Below are 21,744 nucleotides of genomic sequence, written 5' to 3' on the forward strand. Positions count from 1 at the left end.
TCGGAGCACTGCCTGTCCTGAGTTGCCCTTGAGAAGATGGTAGTGAGCTACATTCTTCAACTGCTGAAGTCCGTGTACTACATTGTACGAGAAAGCTTGTACTTCCAAATAAACTGTTGGACTACGCCCTGGTGTTATGTGATTTTTAACGTTAAATCTAAGACATCCATTAGCCAACCCACGACTGTGCCCACAAGTGTTTCATTCTGATAATGGGCTTTAAGTAAATACAGCCTGAACCTATTCTGCTGTGGGGAGAACAGACCCAGTGGAGGGAGGCAGCTGTCAGAGCGCTCACGTGACCGGGCTGTATCCATTTCACGACAGATTGTCAATTACAGTCACGTGTTCGACGGTGCGCTGCGTCATCACGTTCCATGCAGATGACTGTACTCGTTCAGAAAAGCAACAGGATTGTCTATGGGTGGGGGAATCATGAGTGCATCGGGAAATCTATTAAACCGCAGCCTGATCGAGGTGAGCCGAGTCGGGCCCGGTCCACAACAACCCCTTCCGCCACAGCAGAGTGCCCAGTACCGTCCCGGGGCACAGAGAACCGGCACTGCGGCTGGTGGCGGAGAGCGGGCAAGTGGCGCAGTCTGAGCACGGTCGCCTGTCCGGAAATGTTAACTCTAGTTTCTCTCCACAGTTACAGACAGACCTACTGAGTTTTTTCCAGCATTTGTGTTATCTGTCTATGTTTCCATGTGCCGCTGTTTACGCTGAGCGGGGATCGGAGTAACTCCGCACCGATACTTACATTGTACTAGGGTCAGAGTTACATTGCACTGCTTGTTTACATTGTACTGGGGTCATCGTTAGGTGCACCGCTTGCTTACATTGCACTGGAGCTGAAAATGTGTTGCTGGAAGAACGCAGCAGGTCAGGCAGCATCCAGGGAACAGGAGAATCGACGTTTCGGGCATAAGCATTGCACTGGAGTCAGCGTAACGGTGCACCACTTGTTTACATTATACTGGGGTCAGCGTAACGGTGCACCGCTTGTTTACATTGTACTGGGGTCAGCGTTACGGTGCACCGCTTGTTTACATTGTACTGGGGTCAGCGTTACGGTGCACCGCTTGTTTACATTGCCCTGGAGTCAGCGTTACGGTGCACCGCTTGTTTACATTGCACTGGGGTCAGCGTTACAGTGCACCGCTTGTTTACATTGCACTGGGGTCAGCGTTATGGTGCACCGCTTGTTTACATTATACTGGGGTCAGCGTTACGGTGCACCGCTTGTTTACATTATACTGCGGTCAGCGTTACGGTGCACCGCTTGATTACATTGCACTGGGGTCAGCGTTACGGTGCACCGCTTGTTTACATTGCACTGGGGTCAGCGTTACAGTGCACCGCTTGTTTACATTGTACTGGGGTCAGCGTTACGGTGCACCGCTTGTTTACATTGCACTGGGGTCAGCGTTACGGTGCACCGCTTGTTTACATTGTACTGGGGTCAGCGTTACGGTGCACCGCTTGTTTACATTGCACTGGGGTCAGCGTTACGGTGCACCGCTTGTTTACATGGCACTGGGGACAGCGTTACGGTGCACCGCTTGTTTACATTGTACTGGGGTCAGCGTTATGGTGCACCGCTTGTTTACATGGCACTGGGGTCAGCGTTACAGTGCACCGCTTGTTTACATTGTACTGGGGTCAGCGTTACGGTGCACCGCTTGTTTACATTGCACTGGGGTCAGCGTTACGGTGCACCGCTTGTTTACATGGCACTGGGGTCAGCGTTACAGTGCACCGCTTGTTTACATTGTACTGGGGTCAGCGTTACGGTGCACCGCTTGTTTACATTGTACTGGGGTCAGCGTTACAGTGCAGCACTTGTTTACATTGCAGTGGGGTCAGCGTTACAGTGCACCGCTTGTTTACATTGTACTGGGGTCAGCGTTACGGTGCACCGCTTGTTTACATTGCACTGGGGTCAGCGTTACGGTGCACCGCTTGTTTACATGGCACTGGGGTCAGCGTTACAGTGCACCGCTTGTTTACATTGTACTGGGGTCAGCGTTACGGTGCACCGCTTGTTTACATTGTACTGGGGTCAGCGTTACATTGCAGCACTTGTTTACATTGCAGTGGGGTCAGCGTTACGGTGCACCGCTTGTTTACATTGCACTGGGGTCAGCGTTACGGTGCACAGCTTGTTTACATTGTACTGGGGTCAGCGTTACGGTGCACCGCTTGTTTACATTGCACTGGGGTCAGCGTTACGGTGCACCGCTTGTTTACATTGTACTGGGGTCAGCGTTATGGTGCACCGCTTGTTTACATTGTACTGGGGTCAGCGTTACGGTGCACTGCTTGTTTATACTGTACTGGGGTCAGCGTTACCGTGCACCGCTTGTTTACATTGCCCTGGGGTCAGCGTTACGGTGCACCGCTTGTTTACATTGCACTGGGGTCAGCGTTACGGTGCACCGCTTGTTTACATTGTACTGGGGTCAGCGCTACGGTGCACCGCTTGTTTACATTGTACTGGGGTCAGCGTTACGGTGCACCGCTTGTTTACATTGCACTGGGGTCAGCGTTACGGTGCACCGCTTGTTTACATTGCACTGGGGTCAGCGTTACGGTGCACCGCTTGTTTACATTGTACTGGGGTCAGCGCTACGGTGCACCGCTTGTTTACATTGTACTGGGGTCAGCGTTACGGTGCACCGCTTGTTTACATTGTACTGGGGTCAGCGTTACGGTGCACCGCTTGTTTACATTGTACAGGGGTCAGTGTTACGGTGCACCGCTTGTTTATACTGTACTGGGGTCAGCGTTACAGTGCACCGCTTGTTTATACTGTACTGGGGTCAGCGTTACAGTGCACTGCTTGTTTACATTGTACTGGGGTCAGCGTTACAGTGCACCGCTTGTTTACATTGTACAGGGGTCAGTGTTACGGTGCACCGCTTGTTTATACTGTACTGGGGTCAGCGTTATAGTGCACCGCTTGTTTACATTGTACTGGGGACAGCGTTACGGTGCACCGCTTGTTTACATTGTACAGGGGTCAGTGTTACGGTGCACCGCTTGTTTACATTGCACTGGGGTCAGCGTTACAGTGCACCGCTTGTTTACATTGTACTGGGGTCAGCGTTACGGTGCACCGCTTGTTTACATGGCACTGGGGACAGCGTTACGGTGCACCGCTTGTTTACATTGTACTGGGGTCAGCGTTATGGTGCACCGCTTGTTTACATGGCACTGGGGTCAGCGTTACAGTGCACCGCTTGTTTACATTGTACTGGGGTCAGCGTTACGGTGCACCGCTTGTTTACATTGCACTGGGGTCAGCGTTACGGTGCACCGCTTGTTTACATGGCACTGGGGTCAGCGTTACAGTGCACCGCTTGTTTACATTGTACTGGGGTCAGCGTTACGGTGCACCGCTTGTTTACATTGTACTGGGGTCAGCGTTACGGTGCACCGCTTGTTTACATTGTACTGGGGTCAGCGTTACGGTGCACCGCTTGTTTACATTGTACAGGGGTCAGTGTTACGGTGCACCGCTTGTTTATACTGTACTGGGGTCAGCGTTACAGTGCACCGCTTGTTTATACTGTACTGGGGTCAGCGTTACAGTGCACTGCTTGTTTACATTGTACTGGGGTCAGCGTTACAGTGCACCGCTTGTTTACATTGTACAGGGGTCAGTGTTACGGTGCACCGCTTGTTTATACTGTACTGGGGTCAGCGTTATAGTGCACCGCTTGTTTACATTGTACTGGGGACAGCGTTACGGTGCACCGCTTGTTTACATTGTACAGGGGTCAGTGTTACGGTGCACCGCTTGTTTACATTGCACTGGGGTCAGCGTTACAGTGCACCGCTTGTTTACATTGTACTGGGGTCAGCGTTACGGTGCACCGCTTGTTTACATTGTACTGGGGTCAGCGTTACGGTGCACCGCTTGTTTACATTGTACAGGGGTCAGTGTTACGGTGCACCGCTTGTTTACATTGTACAGGGGTCAGTGTTACGGTGCACCGCTTGTTTACATTGTACTGGGGTCAGCGTTACGGTGCACCGCTTGTTTACATTGCACTGGGGTCAGCGTTACAGTGCACCGCTTGTTTACATTGTACTGGGGTCAGCGTTACAGTGCACCGCTTGTTTACATTGCACTGGGGTCAGCGTTACAGTGCACCGCTTGTTTACATTGCACTGGGGTCAGCGTTACAGTGCACCGCTTGTTTACATTGTACAGGGGTCAGCGTTACAGTGCACCGCTTGTTTACATTGCACTGGGGTCAGCGTTACAGTGCACCGCTTGTTTACATTGTACAGGGGTCAGTGTTACGGTGCACCGCTTGTTTACATTGCACTGGGGTCAGCGTTACGGTGCACCGCTTGTTTACATTGCACTGGGGTCAGCGTTACGGTGCACCGCTTGTTTACATTGCACTGGGGTCAGCGTTACGGTGCACCGCTTGTTTACATTGCACTGGGGTCAGCGTTACGGTGCACCGCTTGTTTACATTGCACTGGGGACAGCGTTACGGTGCACCGCTTGTTTACATTGCACTGGGGTCAGCGTTACAGTGCACCGCTTGTTTACATTGTACTGGGGTCAGCGTTACGGTGCACCGCTTGTTTACATTGCACTGGGGTCAGCGTTACGGTGCACCGCTTGTTTACATTGCACTGGGGTCAGCGTTACGGTGCACCGCTTGTTTACATTGCACTGGGGTCAGCGTTACAGTGCACCGCTTGTTTACATTGTACTGGGGTCAGCGTTACAGTGCACCACTTGTTTATACTGTACTGGGGTCAGCGTTACAGTGCACCACTTGTTTACATTGTACTGGGGTCAGCGTTACAGTGCACCACTTGTTTATACTGTACTGGGGTCAGCGTTACAGTGCACCACTTGTTTATACTGTACAGGGGTCAGTGTTACGGTGCACCGCTTGTTTACATTGTACTGGGGTCAGCGTTACAGTGCACCGCTTGTTTACATTGCCCTGGGGTCAGCGTTACAGTGCACCGCTTGTTTACATTGCCCTGGGGTCAGCGTTACAGTGCACCGCTTGTTTACATTGTACTGGGGTCAGCGTTACGGTGCACCGCTTGTTTACATTGTACTGGGGTCAGCGTTACGGTGCACCGCTTGATTACATTGCACTGGGGTCAGCGTTACAGTGCACCGCTTGTTTACATTGCCCTGGGGTCAGCGTTACGGTGCACCGCTTGTTTACATTGTACTGGGGTCAGCGTTACGGTGCACCGCTTGTTTACATTGTACAGGGGTCAGTGTTACGGTGCACCGCTTGTTTACACTGTACTGGGGTCAGCGTTACAGTGCACCGCTTGTTTACATTGCCCTGGGGTCAGCGTTACAGTGCACCGCTTGTTTACATTGTACAGGGGTCAGTGTTACGGTGCACCGCTTGTTTACATTGCACTGGGGTCAGCGTTACAGTGCACCGCTTGTTTACATTGCCCTGGGGTCAGCGTTACAGTGCACCGCTTGTTTACATTGCCCTGGGGTCAGCGTTACAGTGCACCGCTTGTTTACATTGCCCTGGGGTCAGCGTTACAGTGCACCGCTTGTTTACATTGCACTGGGGCCAGGAATTACTGTGTAATTCAGTTTGTTACATGGGATCAGAGCTACAGTATCTCACTGTTTACATTGTCACAACCAACTTTGTGCTCTCAGATCCTATCCCGACTTTGTAATTAAGTTTGCTGATTAGTGTGGTTCTGTTGTAGTCTAGCGGACTGACCTCTACACTGCTGAGCCTGAGCATCAGGTCTCAGATACCTCCGTATTTCGTTCTGAACCATGACTCCGCGATTGAATGTCAGAACATTGTGTCAACTACAATTACTAACCTCACTTCATCTGTTGAAATCCCCCCACTGCCTCCAAGTTCATAGTCCCCACACCCCGCACAGCTCACTTCTGCCTCCTTCCCAAAATTCACAACCAGAACTGCCCAGGTCGAGCTATTGTTTCTGGCTGCTTCTGCCCCACACAACTTAGCTCTTTCTATGATTTGGAGATGCCGGTGTTGGACTGGGGTGTACAAAGTTAAAAATCACACAACACCAGGTTCTCGTCCAACAGGTTTAATTGGAAGCACATAGCTTTCGGAGCGCGGACCGTCGCTCCGAAAGCTAGTGTGCTTCCAATTAAATCTGTTGGACTATAACCTGGTGTTGTGTGATTTTTAACTTTGTTGCTCTTTCTACTTTGACTTGGTTTTTTTTCTCCCCAGTCCAGTCCTTGCTCACTTCCATCCTCGATTCCTTGATGCTTTCCACCAGTTTCTGAATTGCCAGTTTGCAGGCTCCAGCTGTCTCCTCTTTACTATGGACATCCAATCCTTTTACATATCCATCCCCCACCAGAATGGTCTCAGGCCTCGACAGTTCTTCTTGGAACAAAGGCCTAAGCCATCCCAACCCATTACCACCCTCCTCACCTGGCCAAGCTCATCCTCACCCTGAACAACTTCTCTTTTAACCCCTCACATTTTCTTTTGGTCATGAGTACCCACTTAAGACCCAGTTATGCCTATCTGTGAGGTGTGTGGAATATTCCTTGTTCGAGTCCATTCCGGCCCTCACCCACAACTCTTTCTCCGATATTCAGTTACATCACATCAGTGCTGCTTGCTTCTCTCATCCTGAATTGGAAAAGTTTATCGATTTTGCTTCCGATTTCCACCCAGCCCTCACTTTCACCTGGTTCGCCTGTGATTCCTCTCTCCCCTCCCTTTCTCGACATCTCAGTTTCCATTTCTAGGGATAGGTTGGTCACCCATGTGCACTATAAACCTACCGACTCTCACAGTTACTTTCACTATACACTGTCACATCCTGCATCCTGTAAACACTCTATGCTATTCTCCCAGTTCCTTCCTCTCTGTTGCATCAGTCCCGATGATGCCAACTTCGACAAGGGGGCCTCCGAAATGTCCGCCTTCTTCCTCAACCAAGGATTTCCCAGCATTGTTATTGACAGGACCCATAGCTGGGTTCTACCCATCTTTCACACTTCTGCCCTCACCCCCTCTTTTCCCTCCCGTAACGGCGATAGAGTCTCCCTGGTCCTTACCTACCATCTCAACTGCACCCACGTCCAGAGGATCATTAGGTGCCATTTCTGCCATCTGCAGTAAGATGCCACCACCTCTCCCTGCCCTTGTCAGCTTTCCACGGGGACTGTTCCCTTAGCCTCCCTTCCTTCCTTCATTTTTATTTTTTTCAGCTTAGTTGTGTACCTATTGGCTGCCTTGTCTTTCTACTTTCTAGCAATGACTGCGCTTCAGGTTTACCAGACAGATTCCTGGGATTGCAGGACTGATATATGAAAGTAGATTGGATCATTTAGGATTATATTCACTGGAGTTGAAACAAACAATGAGAGAATGCTGGAGAAACTCAGCAGTTCTCATAACATCTGTTGAGAGTGAAGCACAAAGTTTAAAACAGTCTAAAAGTGATCCAAGTTTCAAAATGCTATTTGGTATAAAGGCCTGTTTCATGTTGGGGATGGATTTGTATTTGGAATATGGGTAAAACCAATCCAGTTATTCAAAAGATGCTAGTGGAGGAAGATTATCTCACAGGGTTTAATCCTATCTCAATTAGGTTCTGAAAGGCAAAGAACAGCCTCCTTGCCTGCTGCATTCCCATGTAAAAAAAAAATCAAAGAGACACTTCAAATTTTTTTACAACATTAGCTTTTATAGATGTTCCAGTATTAACAATTCTAACTAAATAGTAACAGGAAATCATTTGACCCAGTTATGGCGTAAAATGTTGCAAGTACAGTAGTGACCCTGGAATCCGAACACCCTATTGTTCAAACAAATTGGAATCTGAACAATTATTTCGAGAAAATGTTGCCCTAAAACCCCAACACTTTTTCAGAGTCCGAACACCACGTACCGTTCAGGTCGCACATTGTTTGTTCAGTTCGTCCCCAGAAGTAGTCGTGAAAGCATCTCTCATGTGTCCATCACCTTGATTTATGCTGGTTTTTTAAATTATCACCCTTGTGCATTCACCATGGCACCCAAGAAGAGCAGTGAAGCAAATAAGAGTAAGAGGAAGTCTGTGAGAACGACAATTGAGTTGAAGAAAGAACTTATCGCTAAGCATGAGAGCGGTACGCGTGTGTCTGATCTCGCTGCCATGTTTGAGAAGCCGAAATGTGTATGATTCTGAAAAATAAAGAAGTGATAAAAGCAGCTGATGTGGCAAAAGGTGTTACGACTCTGACCTCGAAGTGATCCAATTTTATAGAGGAGGTGGAAAAACTCCTCTTAGTGTGGATAAATGAAAAACAGTTGGTTGGTGATCCCATCTCTGAGGGCATAATTTGTGAGAAAGCCAGGCTGTCCTTAAAAAAGATGTGCCTGGAAGTAGTGCTGATAGTAGTGAGTTTAAGGCTAGTAGGGGGTGTTTGAAAACTTTAAGAAAAGAACTGGGATCCACAGTGTTGTTATGCATGGAGAGGCTACTAGTTCGAATGTGGATGCAGCGGCAAATTTTGTGATGAAATTTAGTGAGTTTGTGAACACTGACGGGTATGTGGCACAATAGGTGTTCAATTGTGATGAGACAGGCCTCTTCTGGAAAAAGATGTGAAGGAGGACCTATATAACTAAGGAAGAGAAGTCTTTACCAGGCCATAAGCCAATGAAAGACAGGCTTACTCTCTTGTTGTATGGTAATGCTAGTGGAGACTGCAAGATAAAGCCTTTGCTTGTGTACCACTCAGAGAATCCACATGTATTCAAAAAGAACAATGTTATGAAGAGCAAGCTTAATGTTATGTGGAGGGCAAACATGAAAGCATGGGTTACCAGGCAGTTCTTCACTGAGTGGATTCCTGAGGAGTTTGTCCCTTCTGTAAAGGCTTATCTTGAGGAAAAGAATCTACCCCTGAAGACTCTTCTTGTGATGGACAACGCTCCTGCTTATCCTCCAGGCTTGGAAGAAGATTTGGTGAGCGAATATAGCTTCATCAAGGTGAAGTTTTTGCCCCCCCAATACCACTCCTCTCATCCAGCCCATGCACCAGCAAGTTATCTCAAATTTCAAAAAACTGTACACCAAGGCTATGTTCCAGAGATGCTTTGAGGTGACAAACGAGACCGAACTGACCCTCGGAGAGTTTTGGAAAGATTATTATAATATCCTCCATTGCTTAAGAATCATAGACAAAGCATGGAGGGAAGTGTCTCTGAGGACAATGAATTCTTCCTGGAAGAAACTCTGGCCTGAATGTGTTGCAGGGAGAGACTTTGAAGGCTTCAAAGAACCACCTGTTGTGCCTGTTATTGTGTCTCTGGGTAAGTCCATGGGCTTGGAGGTGAGTAAAGAGGATGTGGAGGAGTTAGTGGAGGATCACAAGAATGAACTCACCGCAGAAGAACTTCAGCACCTCCACAAGATGCAGCAAGAAGTGGCAGAGGAAATTTCTTCAGAGGAGGAAGAGGGAGCTAGTGGGAACATTTCCAGTGCTGAAATTAAGGAACTGTGCTTCCTGTGGTCTAAAACACAGGTCATTGTTGAAAGGTGGCATCCTAACGAGGCAGTGGTTAACAGGAGCATAAACGTGTTCAATGACAATGTGATTGACCACTTCAGATAAATTCAGAAAAGTCGCCAACACCAGACAATTTTGGAAAGGTGGTTCTCTAAAGAAAGCCAGTCCAGTGAGCCCCAGCCTCTACAAGTGGTCTTAGTGTTACAACAATGAAGAGACAAAGAGAGCAAACACCAAAAGCACAGTTACCTGATATTATGGAAGGTGACTCACCTTCCAAGCAGTAAACCCTCTCCCTCCTTCCTCCTCTCCAGCTTCCACATGTACCATTATCACTCCTCACTAAGGTAAATGAAGTTATTTTCATGTTAGTACATTTATTTCTTGTTTTATTATTATTACTTGATATTTAGGTCATTTACTCATCTTATTTTACCTTAACCATGTGTATTTGCAGTTAAAACTGTCCTGAAAATGTTTTTTTTTGGGTCCAGAAACTGATTAATTCACTTTCCATTATTTCTTATGGGGAAATAGTTTCGGAATCCGAACAGCCTCCTGGAACGAATTAAATTCAGATTCCAAAGCACCACTGTAATTCTGTTGCTTTTCTTTTGCAGTGTTCATACTTTTTCCCAGTAGTGGTTATGAATGAACTTAAAAATGTCCAGGCAACCTACAGAAACCTCTCTGTAGATTTTGACTATTATCGTAAGTCGTCTTTAACGTTTACAGGGAGATAAATAAGTTATATTTATTTGTTAATTGTTAAAATGCATAACTACACATTACTTCCAAAAGAGAGTTCTTGTAAAATATTTCCTCTAAAAGTACAGGATATTTTGCTTAGAATGTAAATCTTGGTAAGTTTAAGAACAAAACACTCTATATTTTGAATCAATCTGTGCGGACATGTTATTACACATCATTGGGCAGGTGGGACTTGAATCTGGCTCTTTGGGTTCAGAGGTGGGGCCTCTAGCACTAGATGTGGCCTAACTAAATGGTAAGAAAAAAACAATAGCTTTAGATTGAGTGGCATTTGTTACTGCATTGCATCTTGTGGGATATTGCTACTCGCAAATTTGTTGTTTACCCATTTTATTTCAAGAAAAAATGTATTTATTGAAAAAGTGCCTTGGACCATTATCAGGTCTCTATATCCGTGGTAGCTTTCACTTTCCATTGAGCTAAGACTTACAGGCAACAAATGAATCATATGTTTGCTGATGCTCCAATGATTGCTGACTACACACACTAAGTGTGTGCACTATACTAAGCCAAATTTGAAAAACAAAAATAAAATTTTGACTCTGATTAACGTTATTTCTCTTACCTGCTGTACCTTTTTCACTTTTTTATTCATTATTTTGTATTTGTCAGTCTTTATTTAATTATACTGATGAGAAAAATCGCTGCTAGTGTGCATGCTCCTGGGTGTCAGCAAATTCAGAAGTAATTAAAAATCTTAAAAGACGGATCACAGTATGACATTTTGATAACTGAGTGGAGGAAACTGTGTCTCAGAGAGAAGAGGTAGTCACTGAATGATTAGCCATTGATGGAGATGAAAAGAGTGTGGGGAGGGGTTGCCGTAGTGGTGTAGATATAATTTAAGTGCTGTTATAGTCAATGAAATTATTGAGCCAGAAAATGCTACTATCACACTCTGACTACTCTGATGGTCACCACTTAACACTTAATGATAAATTTCTGTCCATGATGTATTCTTGTTGACATGGATTAAGAGAATGTGTCCTCTCATGGCATTGGACATAATCTTTTGATATTAAGGTATTCAACCCTGATATTAAAAAGGACAAGTTGAATATGGGATGTGGACAGACTTTGGATGGGAAAGCAGGAAGTCTGAATTAGCATGCTTCTGTTATCCCTGATATATCCCCTGTCCTGTAGTCAGGGAATATGTCAGAACAGCTGGGTGACTAATTGCTGACCTAGAGAAAGGGGTAATAATGAATTGCGGCAACTTAACTATCCGGGATGGGGTGTGGTCTCTGTAATGGGCAATGGAGGGAAACTTGGGGGTCTGGACAAAGCATGTTTATTCTTTACCCACACGCAGTACTGTAAAGGCACTTGCCTTCTTCCCAACGCTCTTTTCATCTCCCTTCAGCTAGTGCACATCTAAGGCCAGGCAAACTAATTAGACTGAGCTTAAACAGTAAAACACAAGGGTTGTTGTGGTGCAGTGGTAATGCCCTACCTCTAGGCCAGAAGACCCAGGGTCATGTCGCACCTGATCCAGACACATGTCATGACATGTCTTAGCAGTTTGACTAAAAACATTTAAACAGTAGGGCAGGTTAAATTGGATGTTGCCATTCTCATTAACAGATTGAAATTGCCAATCTGTATCCTGGAAATATTCTGACTGGCTGCCTTTTCCCATACCTCCAGTGCGCCTAAAAGTGGATGACTTTAGATTGGAGTTTTTGTAAATAGAGTCATAGAGATGTACAGCATGGAAACAGACCCTTCGGTCCAACCCGTCCACGCCGACCAGATATCCCAACCCAATCTAGTCCCATCTGCCAGCACCCGGCCCATATCCCTCCAAACCCTTCCTATTCATATACCCATCCAAATGCCTCTTAAATATTGCAATTGTACCAGCCTCCACTACCTCCTCTGGCAGCTCATTCCATACACGTACCACCCTCTGTGAGAGAAAATTGCCCCTTAGGTCTCTTTTATATCTTTCCCCTCTCACATTAAACCTATGCTGTCTAGTACTGGACTCCCTGACCTCAGGGAAAAGACTTTGTCTATTTATCCTATCCATGCCCCTCATAATTTTATAAACCTCTATAAGGTCACCCCTCAGCCTCCGATGCTCCAGGGAAAACAGCCCCAGCCTGTTCAGCCTCTCCCTCGAGCTCAGATCCTCCAACCCTGGCAACATCCTTATTTGACTCCTGATTCCATATCGCATACACTTAATGTTAACATCCAGGCGCTCTTGCGAGAAAGTAGCTGAACCAAATCATTTTAGATAAAAACATTTCTTTAATCCATTTGATGATCTTGTTTATGCCTTTTTCTTTCAGATTGTGAAAATGGAGCTAAAAGTAAACTTGTTAATTTGAATGGCACTATTCCTGTGCTATGCAGAGGTAAGAGCATAGGCTAAGTAGTCACATTAATGTTTTAGATCTATATTAAATTGGCAGTTTGGATGAACAGTTCAATGCTCTTGGTGGAGATGCTTTTTTCCATCTTCTGAAATGTTTTCTAAGAAACTGCTGAAAGTCTGGATAGGTTTATCTCAGCTGCACTGGACTGTGCCTCCTTATGAGGCATAATAATATATGTGGAAAAACTTGTGGGTTAAATTGTGACCCTCCCACTGAGCAGCACTGTGGGGGAGGGGCTGAAAAGCTTGATGGTTGGAAAATCCTTCAAATTCAATTATGTTAGAGTAGTTAACTGATATAAGAATAATGAATTGATTGTTTAACCCATTGGTCCTTAAAGACAAGTAAATTATTCCAACTAGAACCTTCTCAATACTTTCTCAGAAGTCTCCCTTTGGCACCATTATATTTGGGGGTAATTATGATGGTGAAGAATTTCTCCAGATCATACAAAAATACAATCAAGGAACCAGGATAGGTCACTTGGCCTTTCAAGCCTGTGCTGCCATTTTTTAGCACTGTACAGGGTGATCTCGAAGTTGATTCCTATATTTCTCTTGTATTGGTGTATTTAATGTGAGGATCAAACACAATATTGACCATATTGTATTGAGTTTACTTAATTCGCTCCTCACAATGTGGGCTCCTCTACATTAGGAAAATGAAATGCAATCTGGACAATTGCTTTGGGGAACACCTCTATTCTGTCTGTGAAAATAACCCTGGACTTGCAGTTGCCTATTGATTGACAATCATTTGGGTCAAGTGTGATTGTCCTCCATAGGGGCATCTAATTGTGGTCTTCAAGTCGTTAAAGAGGCCAATCCGGTATCCACAGATTCTATTGCAGTGTGGGCATTGGTGGGTGATAATGATGGTTGGAGGTGGTGGTGGGGCCTTCCTGATATTCTGTCTCTCCTTGCGCAAGGATCGCTCTGTTCAGCAGCACAGCAGAGATCATTTTTGTAATGTACAGCTCCCTGCTGGATGATGTTTCTCCGGTGATTTCAGTTTGTAGCCGTGTCCTCACAGTTGTTGATGTTGATATGGAATTTATTTAGGTTGTCTTTGAACCATTTCTTTTGGCCACGAAGGGCACGTTAACCTTCAGCATAATCTGTTTTTGGAGGCGTGAGTTGAGCATTTGGGTGGCATGGCTGGTCCATTGAAGTTGCTGTTGAATTATGGTGGTGATGATGCTGGCTATGTTGGCCTCTTCCAAGATGCTGGTGTTAAGTTGCTTGTCTTCCCGGGTGGTCTGTAGGACTTTTCATAGGGATCTCTGGGGGTGGTAGTGTTCCAGTGCTTTAAGATGCCTACTCTAGGTAGTCCATGTTTCAGTTCCATTTAGTAATGTTGGAAGGACAATGGCTTTGTAGACCAGGAGTTTAGTCTGACCCTGTAGGTCGTGATCTTCAAATGATCTTCTCGTGAATCAGGTATAGGCTTCACTGGCGCAAGTCGAATGGTGTTGCATCAGTGTTGGCCTTTGAGGAGAGAAGGCTGCCAAGGTATGGAAAGTGATGCACATTTTCAAGGGGATGATTGCTGACTCTTATTGTAAGAGGGGTAGAGGGACTGTTGGGTGAGATTGAGGGAGTCTTCTTTAATGTTAAGGCTCAGGCCTAGGAGTTTATATACCTTGGCAAAGCCATCCAAGATGCACTGCAGATCCTCTGCAGAGTGTACTGTGCTGGTGTTGTCATCAATATATTGAAACTCCAAGATGGAAGTGGTGGAGACCTTACCCTTGACATTGAATCTATTAAATCTATGTACAGCTGCTGTCAATACGGTAAATTATTTGAATTTCCTTGGGCAGATTTGGCTTGTGAGATGGAAGAGGGTGAAGATGGTGAACAGGGTGAGTGTGAAGATGCAGCCCTGCATGGCACCCGTTTGCATAGTGAAGAGCTCAGACTCCAGTCTAGAGTTGCTAAGTACGAGTGCAAACATGTCGTCGTGCAGCAGCCTAGCATCCTGATTAACTTAACAGGGCAGCCGCATCGTGACACTGTCCATCAGAGAGTCTGGTTGTTAACTGTGTCAAACGCTTTAGTTAGGTCCATGAATGCAATGTAAAGTGGTTTCCAGTTGCCTACTGCTTCAACATGCCACCATATTCCCCGGCCAACATCTCTGTCTAGAATAGAATATCCTTTATTGAGAATTGTACTTTAGTACAGGAGTACAGTGAAAAGTTTTTACAAATACCTAGGTACAAATCTTATAAAGTAGAAAAAAGTGTTGTTATACCAAAAAGGATTTAAGAAAAGCAGTAGCATTACTTACAGTGTCTTAAAAATAATTTAGTTGTAATATTGTGAAAAGGATTTGCATTACACTCCGATTAAAAAAAATTCCAGACAGCAGCAACTCAGCACAAAATGCCAGGCCCAAGTCCAACATCTGTCCCACATCACTCCAGCCACCAGTCTGCTCCTCACTGGCACTCAGCAGCAACAAAGAAACTTGCACTGTCCTGGGATTTGCTTCACATCATGCCGCTCCAGGATAAGGGATTGCCCACATGATCCTCCGGGAAGCGAGATTCCCCATGTGGCCCTCCGGAATTCAGGATTTCCCATGTGCCACTGTAGGACTCTGGATTCTCCTGCTCCAAGATTTCAGCTTGCCCATCACTTCAGGACTCAGCCCGGCCCATGCTCACTCTGCTGCTGCTGCTGCTGCTGCTGCTGCAGAATATTGTCCACGCGCTCAACTCCTGCTCGGCCTCTGGTCTTGACTCGTCTTCTCTCAAGCTTGCTTCAGTGCTCCAGCAAGACTCAGCACAAGCTCGAGGATCAACATCTCGTTTTCTGCTTGGGCACCCTGCACCTTTGGGACTCAATACTGAGTTCAATAATTTGAAGGCCTGATCACCTCCTTCCATTTCTTTTACCCATACTCGTACTCGAGCCCTGATCTGACTTGGGTTGTTTTCTGCACCTGCTTATAGTCACCATTATCCATCCCTTTTTTGGCCTAACTGTCCTTCTCTAGGCTACGATCACCTTTAACCCTCTCCCTACCCACCCCAGTCTTCAGCCTAAATACCCAACCTTTTCCTAGCTACCATCAGTTCTGAAGAAAAGTCACTAGTTCTGAAACAATTAGATGATTAGATTACTTACAGTGTGGAAACAGGCCCTTCGGCCCAACAAGTCCACATCGACCCGCTGAAGCGCAACCCACCCATACCCCTACATTTACCCCTTACCTAACTCTACGGGCAATTTAGCATGGCCAATTCACCTACCTGCACATCTTTGGACTGTGGGAGGAAACCGGAGCACCCGGAGGAAACCCACGCAGACACGGGGAGAACGTGCAAACTCCACACAGTCAGTCACCTGAGGCGGGAATTGAACCCGGGTCTCCGGCGCTGTGAGGCAGCAGTGCTAACCACTGTGCCACCGTGTCGCCCATAACTCTGTTTTCTCACTATAAATGCTGCCAGATCTGCTGAGTTTCCCCAGCAGTTTCTGTTTTTGTTACACTATTGACTGCTCCTCTTTCATAGAAGAGTTTGCTAATTTATTTGGTAGTTGCAGTTGTGGACTGGGACTAGAAATTGTATCAAGAAATTCTAAACTCATTGAAAGGCTAGAAAACTTACATTTATAGATATTTTTAATTAACCCGTTCAAATGTGCTGTGATGCAGCTGTGGAGCAGGCAGGACTTGAACCCTTCTGACTCAGAGTAGAGACACTATCACTGTACCACAAGTCCCCTTCCTACTGCTCCTGGTTTTCCCTGGTTGTCTCCTATTCAAGTACTAGCCAGACCTGCATAGCTGTCGAGATCAGACGGAATCAGGTATTTTCAGACGAGTATTGCTGTCGGCAAACTTGTATGTATTGCATTTAACATAGGAAAGTGCATCAAGAGACTCTGACAGTTTAATAAGTCAAATTGTGATATGTCCTGTACTCCTATGCCTCCGGAGACTTACGTATATCAAAACATCTTTGACAACTTAATTTATAACCCATAATAAGACCCGGCTTATTATGCAATCAAAACATCTTGGACAACTTAATTTATAACCCATAATAAGACCCGGCTTCAATCTCTCGGATTTACCATTGAAGTACGGTCTGTGAAATTCCCAAATCAATCTGTTATTGTCTCTAAATGGAGAAAGTGAGGACTGCAGATGCTGGAGGTCAGAGTCGAGAGCGTGGTGTTGGAAAAGCACAGCCAGTCAGGCAGCATCCAAGGAGCAAGAGAATCGATGTTTTGGGCATAAGCCCTTCATCAGGAATAAGGCATGTGGATCGGGGCTGAGAGATAAATGGGAAGGTGGGGTGGGGTTGGGAGTGAGGTAGCTGGAAAAGCGATAAATGGATAAAGGTGAGGGAGAAGGTGGTAGATCAGAGGGAGTAGTGATAGATGGGACCGGAAGGCGGGACTGAGTTGGAGGCTTAGGACTGGGATAATATGGGGTGAGGGGAAGTGAGGAAACTGTTGAAATCCACATTTATCCTATGTGGATGCAGGGTCCCAAGTTGGAATATGAGGCGTTCCTCCTCCAGGTGTCGGATGGTAACAGTTTGGCGATGGAAGGGGCCCAGGGCCTGCATGTCCTTGATGGAATGGGAGGTAGAGTTGAAGTGTTCAGCCATGGGGCGGTGGAGTTGGTGGGTGTGGGTGTCCCAGAGATGTTCTCTGAAATGATCTGCAAGAAGGCTTCCTGTCTCCCCGATGTAGAGGAGACCACACCAGGTGCAATGGATGCAGTAGGTGACATTTGTAGAGGTGCAGGTGAATTTCTGATGGATGTGGAAGGATCCCTTGGGGCCTTGGATGGAGGTGAGGGGAGTGGTGTTGGCACAGGTTTTGCACTTCCTGCGGTAGCAGGGAAATGTTCCAGGAATGGGGTGTGGGCTGGTGGGGGATGCGGACTTGACGAGGGAGTCGTGGAGGGAATGGTCTTTTTGGAACGCTTTTTGGGGTGGGGAAGGAAATATATCGCTGGCGGTGGGTTCCATTTGGAGGTGGCGGAAATGGCAGAGGATAATGTGTTGTATGTGGAGGTTGGTGGGATGGAAGGTGAGGACCAGAGGGGTTCTGTCCTTGTTGCATTGGGAGAGGTGGGGTTCAAGGGTGGTGGTGCGTGAAGTGGAGGAGATGCGCTAGAGGGCATTGTCAACCACATGGGAAGGGAAGTTGTGATTGTGGAAGAAGGAGCCCATCTGGGACTTTGAGGTGGAATTGGTCATCCTGGGAAAATTTTTCTTCCCACCTTTGGCGCATCTGTTCCCAGGTTGAAACTTCAACTCCCCCTCCCACTCTGTAAAGGACATACAGTTCCTGGGCCTCTTCTACCGCCAAACCATTACCATCTGACGCCTGTAGGAGGAATGCCTCATATTCCACCTTGGGGCCCTGCAACCACACAGGATAAATGTGGATTTCAACAGCTTCATTATCTCTCTTTCTTCCCTCCTCCCCCCGCCCCCCCCCACACACACACTATCCCAGACCCAAGCCTCCAACTCAGCCCCGCCCTCTAGATCAGTGCTCACTGCCCCCTCTGAGCTATCACCTTCTTCCTCAACTTTATCCACCTATCACTTTTCCAGCTACCTCCCCCCCAAACCTACCTCCCTCCCATTTATCTCTCAGCCCCAACCCACAAGCCTCATTCCTGATAAAGGGCTTATGCATGAAACGTCGATTCTCCTGCTCCTTGGATGCTGCCTGACCGACTGTGCTTTTCCAGCACCACACTCTTTTCTCTAAATGGGCCAAATTAGTGAATCACTTTGAATAAGCAACAAGGGAGAAAGATTCATGAAAAATTTAAAATAATCTTTTGTGTTTAATGCTGAAGTGATAGATGCACAATCCCCCCCTCCCCCATTTTAAGCATGGTGTTTGTATTGGGTATATTTGTTCAAATTACACTTTGTTAATAATGTGTATATGTGTTTATATTCAGGCATAATTTATAATGTTCCAATTAGCATCTGGTTGCATAACGAACATCCCCAGATTCCACCAAAATGTTTTGTGAAGAAGCTGCTAATTCTGCATCAAAACCCTGGAATCCATATAGATAACACTGGCCTGGTGTCTTCAAGTTACTTACACAGCTGGAGATATGTAAGAGTGCTTGTTATGAACTTTGTTCATGCAGCAAAAAATAAAGTTAAGATGATACAAAATGTTTGAACCATACTTTGCCAATTTGTACGCTAATTTTGATGGGAAGATGGTTAGTTGATAATTATATTTGGAGACGAATTACTGAACCTTGGCAATATGTTTAACTTATCAAGTTTCTAGTTCTTAGTGCTGTTTAAAATGTGGAATAGTTGAAGACATTTGTTAAGGACACATCAGATATTCAATGATCAAACCATGTCAAACTATGTAAAAATGACAAGTTATAATTATTATAAATATTGTGTTGAGAATGTGGTGCCAGGGTAGTTTCAGCATATGTGTTAATAAGTGTATCGGGTTTTATGACTTTTGAAATTCATTTATTGTAATATTTCTAAGCTTAGGAATTGAGTAGAGTAAGGTTTTTTTTAAAACGCCCCAACTGGTTTGAATTAATTCTTAGTTGTACATGCATCTTTGCTATGTCTCTGTGTTACAATAATGAAAGCAGGTCAACTAAATATATACCTCAGAATTAAATAAAAGAAAAAGCTGTTACTGTGTTCTTCCCCACAGAATAGGTATTGTACAATTGAATTACAAAGTTTGTAGTAATAACCATGTAGTTCCTTCCTTTGTTTAGTTATTAGTTTTTCGAAGTATATAGAATACAAAAGTCAAAATGTTACGTAAGATCAATGGTGGATCAAATTTATGATAAATTTATAAGTATTTCATTACAAAGATTCCGTAAGTGTAGTGTTAGTGTATTTGTTTTATCATTCTGCCATGGAATATGGGCTTCCTTGGCTAGGCCAGACTTGATTGTGCATTGTTGATTGTCCTGGTGAAGATGATGGCCTTCTTGAACAACTGTCATCCTTGGAGTGTGGGGACATTTTGTTGAGAGGGAGAATCTTAACATAGTGACAATAAGGGTTTGGGTGATGTAATTCCAAGGTGTGTGGTTTAGGTGGTGATGTTAAATTGTCACTTTTACATCTACTTCTGTTGTCTTTCTTGAAGGTAGGTGACCTAGGTTTGAAAGGTGCTGTTGCTTTAACCTGGTGAGTTCCTGTAATTCACCTTGTAGATGCATACACTGCTGCCATTGTCTGTCTGTGAAGGAAATTAAGGTTGAAGATTGTGAATGGGTAGCCACTCAGGTGGGTTTCTTTGCTCTGGATGGTGTCGGGTTTTATTGTGTTGTGGTGAGCCACACTCACCTAGCAAGTGGTCACTATTTCACCACACTGCTGACTGTGTTTGTGGATGGTATATAGGCATTGAAGAGACAGGAGATGAGTTACTTGCTGAAGACTTCCCAGCTTCCGTCCTGTTCTTGTGGCCACAGTGTTTCTATATGGCTGGCCCATTTCAGATTCGGGTCAATGGAACCCTTAGGATGTTGATATTAAATGAGAGAATTAACAATACAAGGAAAGAGTAAAATAATTGCTGGGAAGTAAAAATACAAAAGTAGTAGACCTAGGTTTTAAAGATGTTCTTTGCTACTTTTTTCTTATTGAGTTGTTCTGTATTCTACAGCCAGCGTCACATTTGGTCGGTCTTATTGAAGACGTGAGAAAATCTTTAATGAATTGCTTAATTGATCCACTGCAGATTCCTCTTTCTCAAGGTAAACTGTCAGTGCATATTCTGTTTTATATTGAAATATTTTCTCCTGCATCTTTCTAAAAAAACTGAGACTCGCATGGCAATAAGATACCTTCTAATTTTGTTCATTTTTTTTGCCTTCACTCTTCTTCCCATTTAATGCAGTTGCAATGACTGAGAGGAATGGCATTCCACCTCCAGAATAAAGATCATATGACCACTGTAGAAATAAGTTTTCTCAACTTTTTATTTCTCTCCCCAAACACCTTCCCTACGGGAAAATACTGCGCTGCCATCTATCCACTTTGCACATGTATTGCAAAGTTAGGACTTTGCATTATGGCAACTTTTTTTGAATTTCAGTTTTATAGATTATTTCTCTCTATATATCTATGTAGGAAATATATCTAACAGGAACAGAAGTCAGTGTGGACTTGTTGTGCTGAAATGCCTGTTTCCCCACTGTTGGGATTTTATGATTATGAGGAGTAATTATGTTGCACTTACATTAGTGATTAGTTGATTCCAGTTGCACACATTGAATGAAAACCAATAGTTGGCCAGGGGTGTCTGTGTTATATGCAATGGTTTATTGTTCGGTTTATTGAACTGTTTGTACGTGATTGCGTCTACGGTTTCCATTTTGCTATGATAAGGTGGGATTTGAGGTTCGTCATCTTTTCCCTATGAGCTGGTTGTACGGTGGTGTTTAGAGGGGTCTGGCTTCGCCGCCCCTTTCCCCTGTAAATTTCTGTTTCTTGTAAACTGCTGTTCACTGTTAACTGTTTGTTTGTAACTTGTTCTGTTTAATAAAATTTAATAAAGATGAAAACCAATAGCTTGAGGCAAGTGGACATGAAGTTTCATAATGCAGCCAGTGTGCAGGCACCACTTCACCCTGGCCCATGTTGTGGAGACAAGCACTGGGTCAGAAATGTCTTTTTTAAAAATCAACCTGTTCAGACATGTCATGACACACGTTCAGGACAGGTGGGACTTGACCTTCTGACTCAGAGTTAAAGACGTTACCAGTGCACCACCTGTCCCTCTGTGGGATCAAAAATGTAACTTGTCCATAAGCAGTGGGTAACCAATTAAAGGCACTTGTAACTTATTAAAATCTATTCTCAAAGGAGTCAGCCTGTGAAACATCAGGTTGGAAGCAGAATTGAGTGATAGTGCTCTAGACTGAGTTTGAAGCATTTCTCATCTACCTGATCACTGTCATAGGTACACACCTTCCTATTCAGTGGACCCTCTACAGTGGTACACCAGTGGCTGATGTGATTTTTTAAAAACGTAAATTTAAAACCTTTAAAGGTTGAAGAGACGA

At 45.1% G+C, this 21,744-nt stretch overlaps 1 protein-coding gene across 1 annotated transcript in view; it reads left to right on the top strand.

Moving 5' to 3' along the window:
- Positions 1-372: 372 nt before the first annotated feature.
- Positions 373-21,744, top strand: part of LOC122549033 (uncharacterized) — a 74,671-nt gene continuing 53,299 nt past the window's right edge. Inside the window, exons 1-5 of the mRNA XM_043688174.2 lie at positions 373-477; positions 10,141-10,231; positions 12,592-12,657; positions 18,628-18,791; positions 20,343-20,433. Of these exons, the coding sequence (XP_043544109.2) occupies positions 421-477; positions 10,141-10,231; positions 12,592-12,657; positions 18,628-18,791; positions 20,343-20,433 (469 nt within the window). The 5' untranslated portion in view covers positions 373-420. The remainder of the gene's footprint in view (positions 478-10,140; positions 10,232-12,591; positions 12,658-18,627; positions 18,792-20,342; positions 20,434-21,744) is intronic.

Source organism: Chiloscyllium plagiosum, unplaced genomic scaffold, assembly GCF_037043375.1.
Source record: "Chiloscyllium plagiosum isolate Xiang-an unplaced genomic scaffold, Cpla_swu_hap1 HiC_scaffold_4, whole genome shotgun sequence".
NCBI lineage: Eukaryota > Metazoa > Chordata > Chondrichthyes > Orectolobiformes > Hemiscylliidae > Chiloscyllium > Chiloscyllium plagiosum.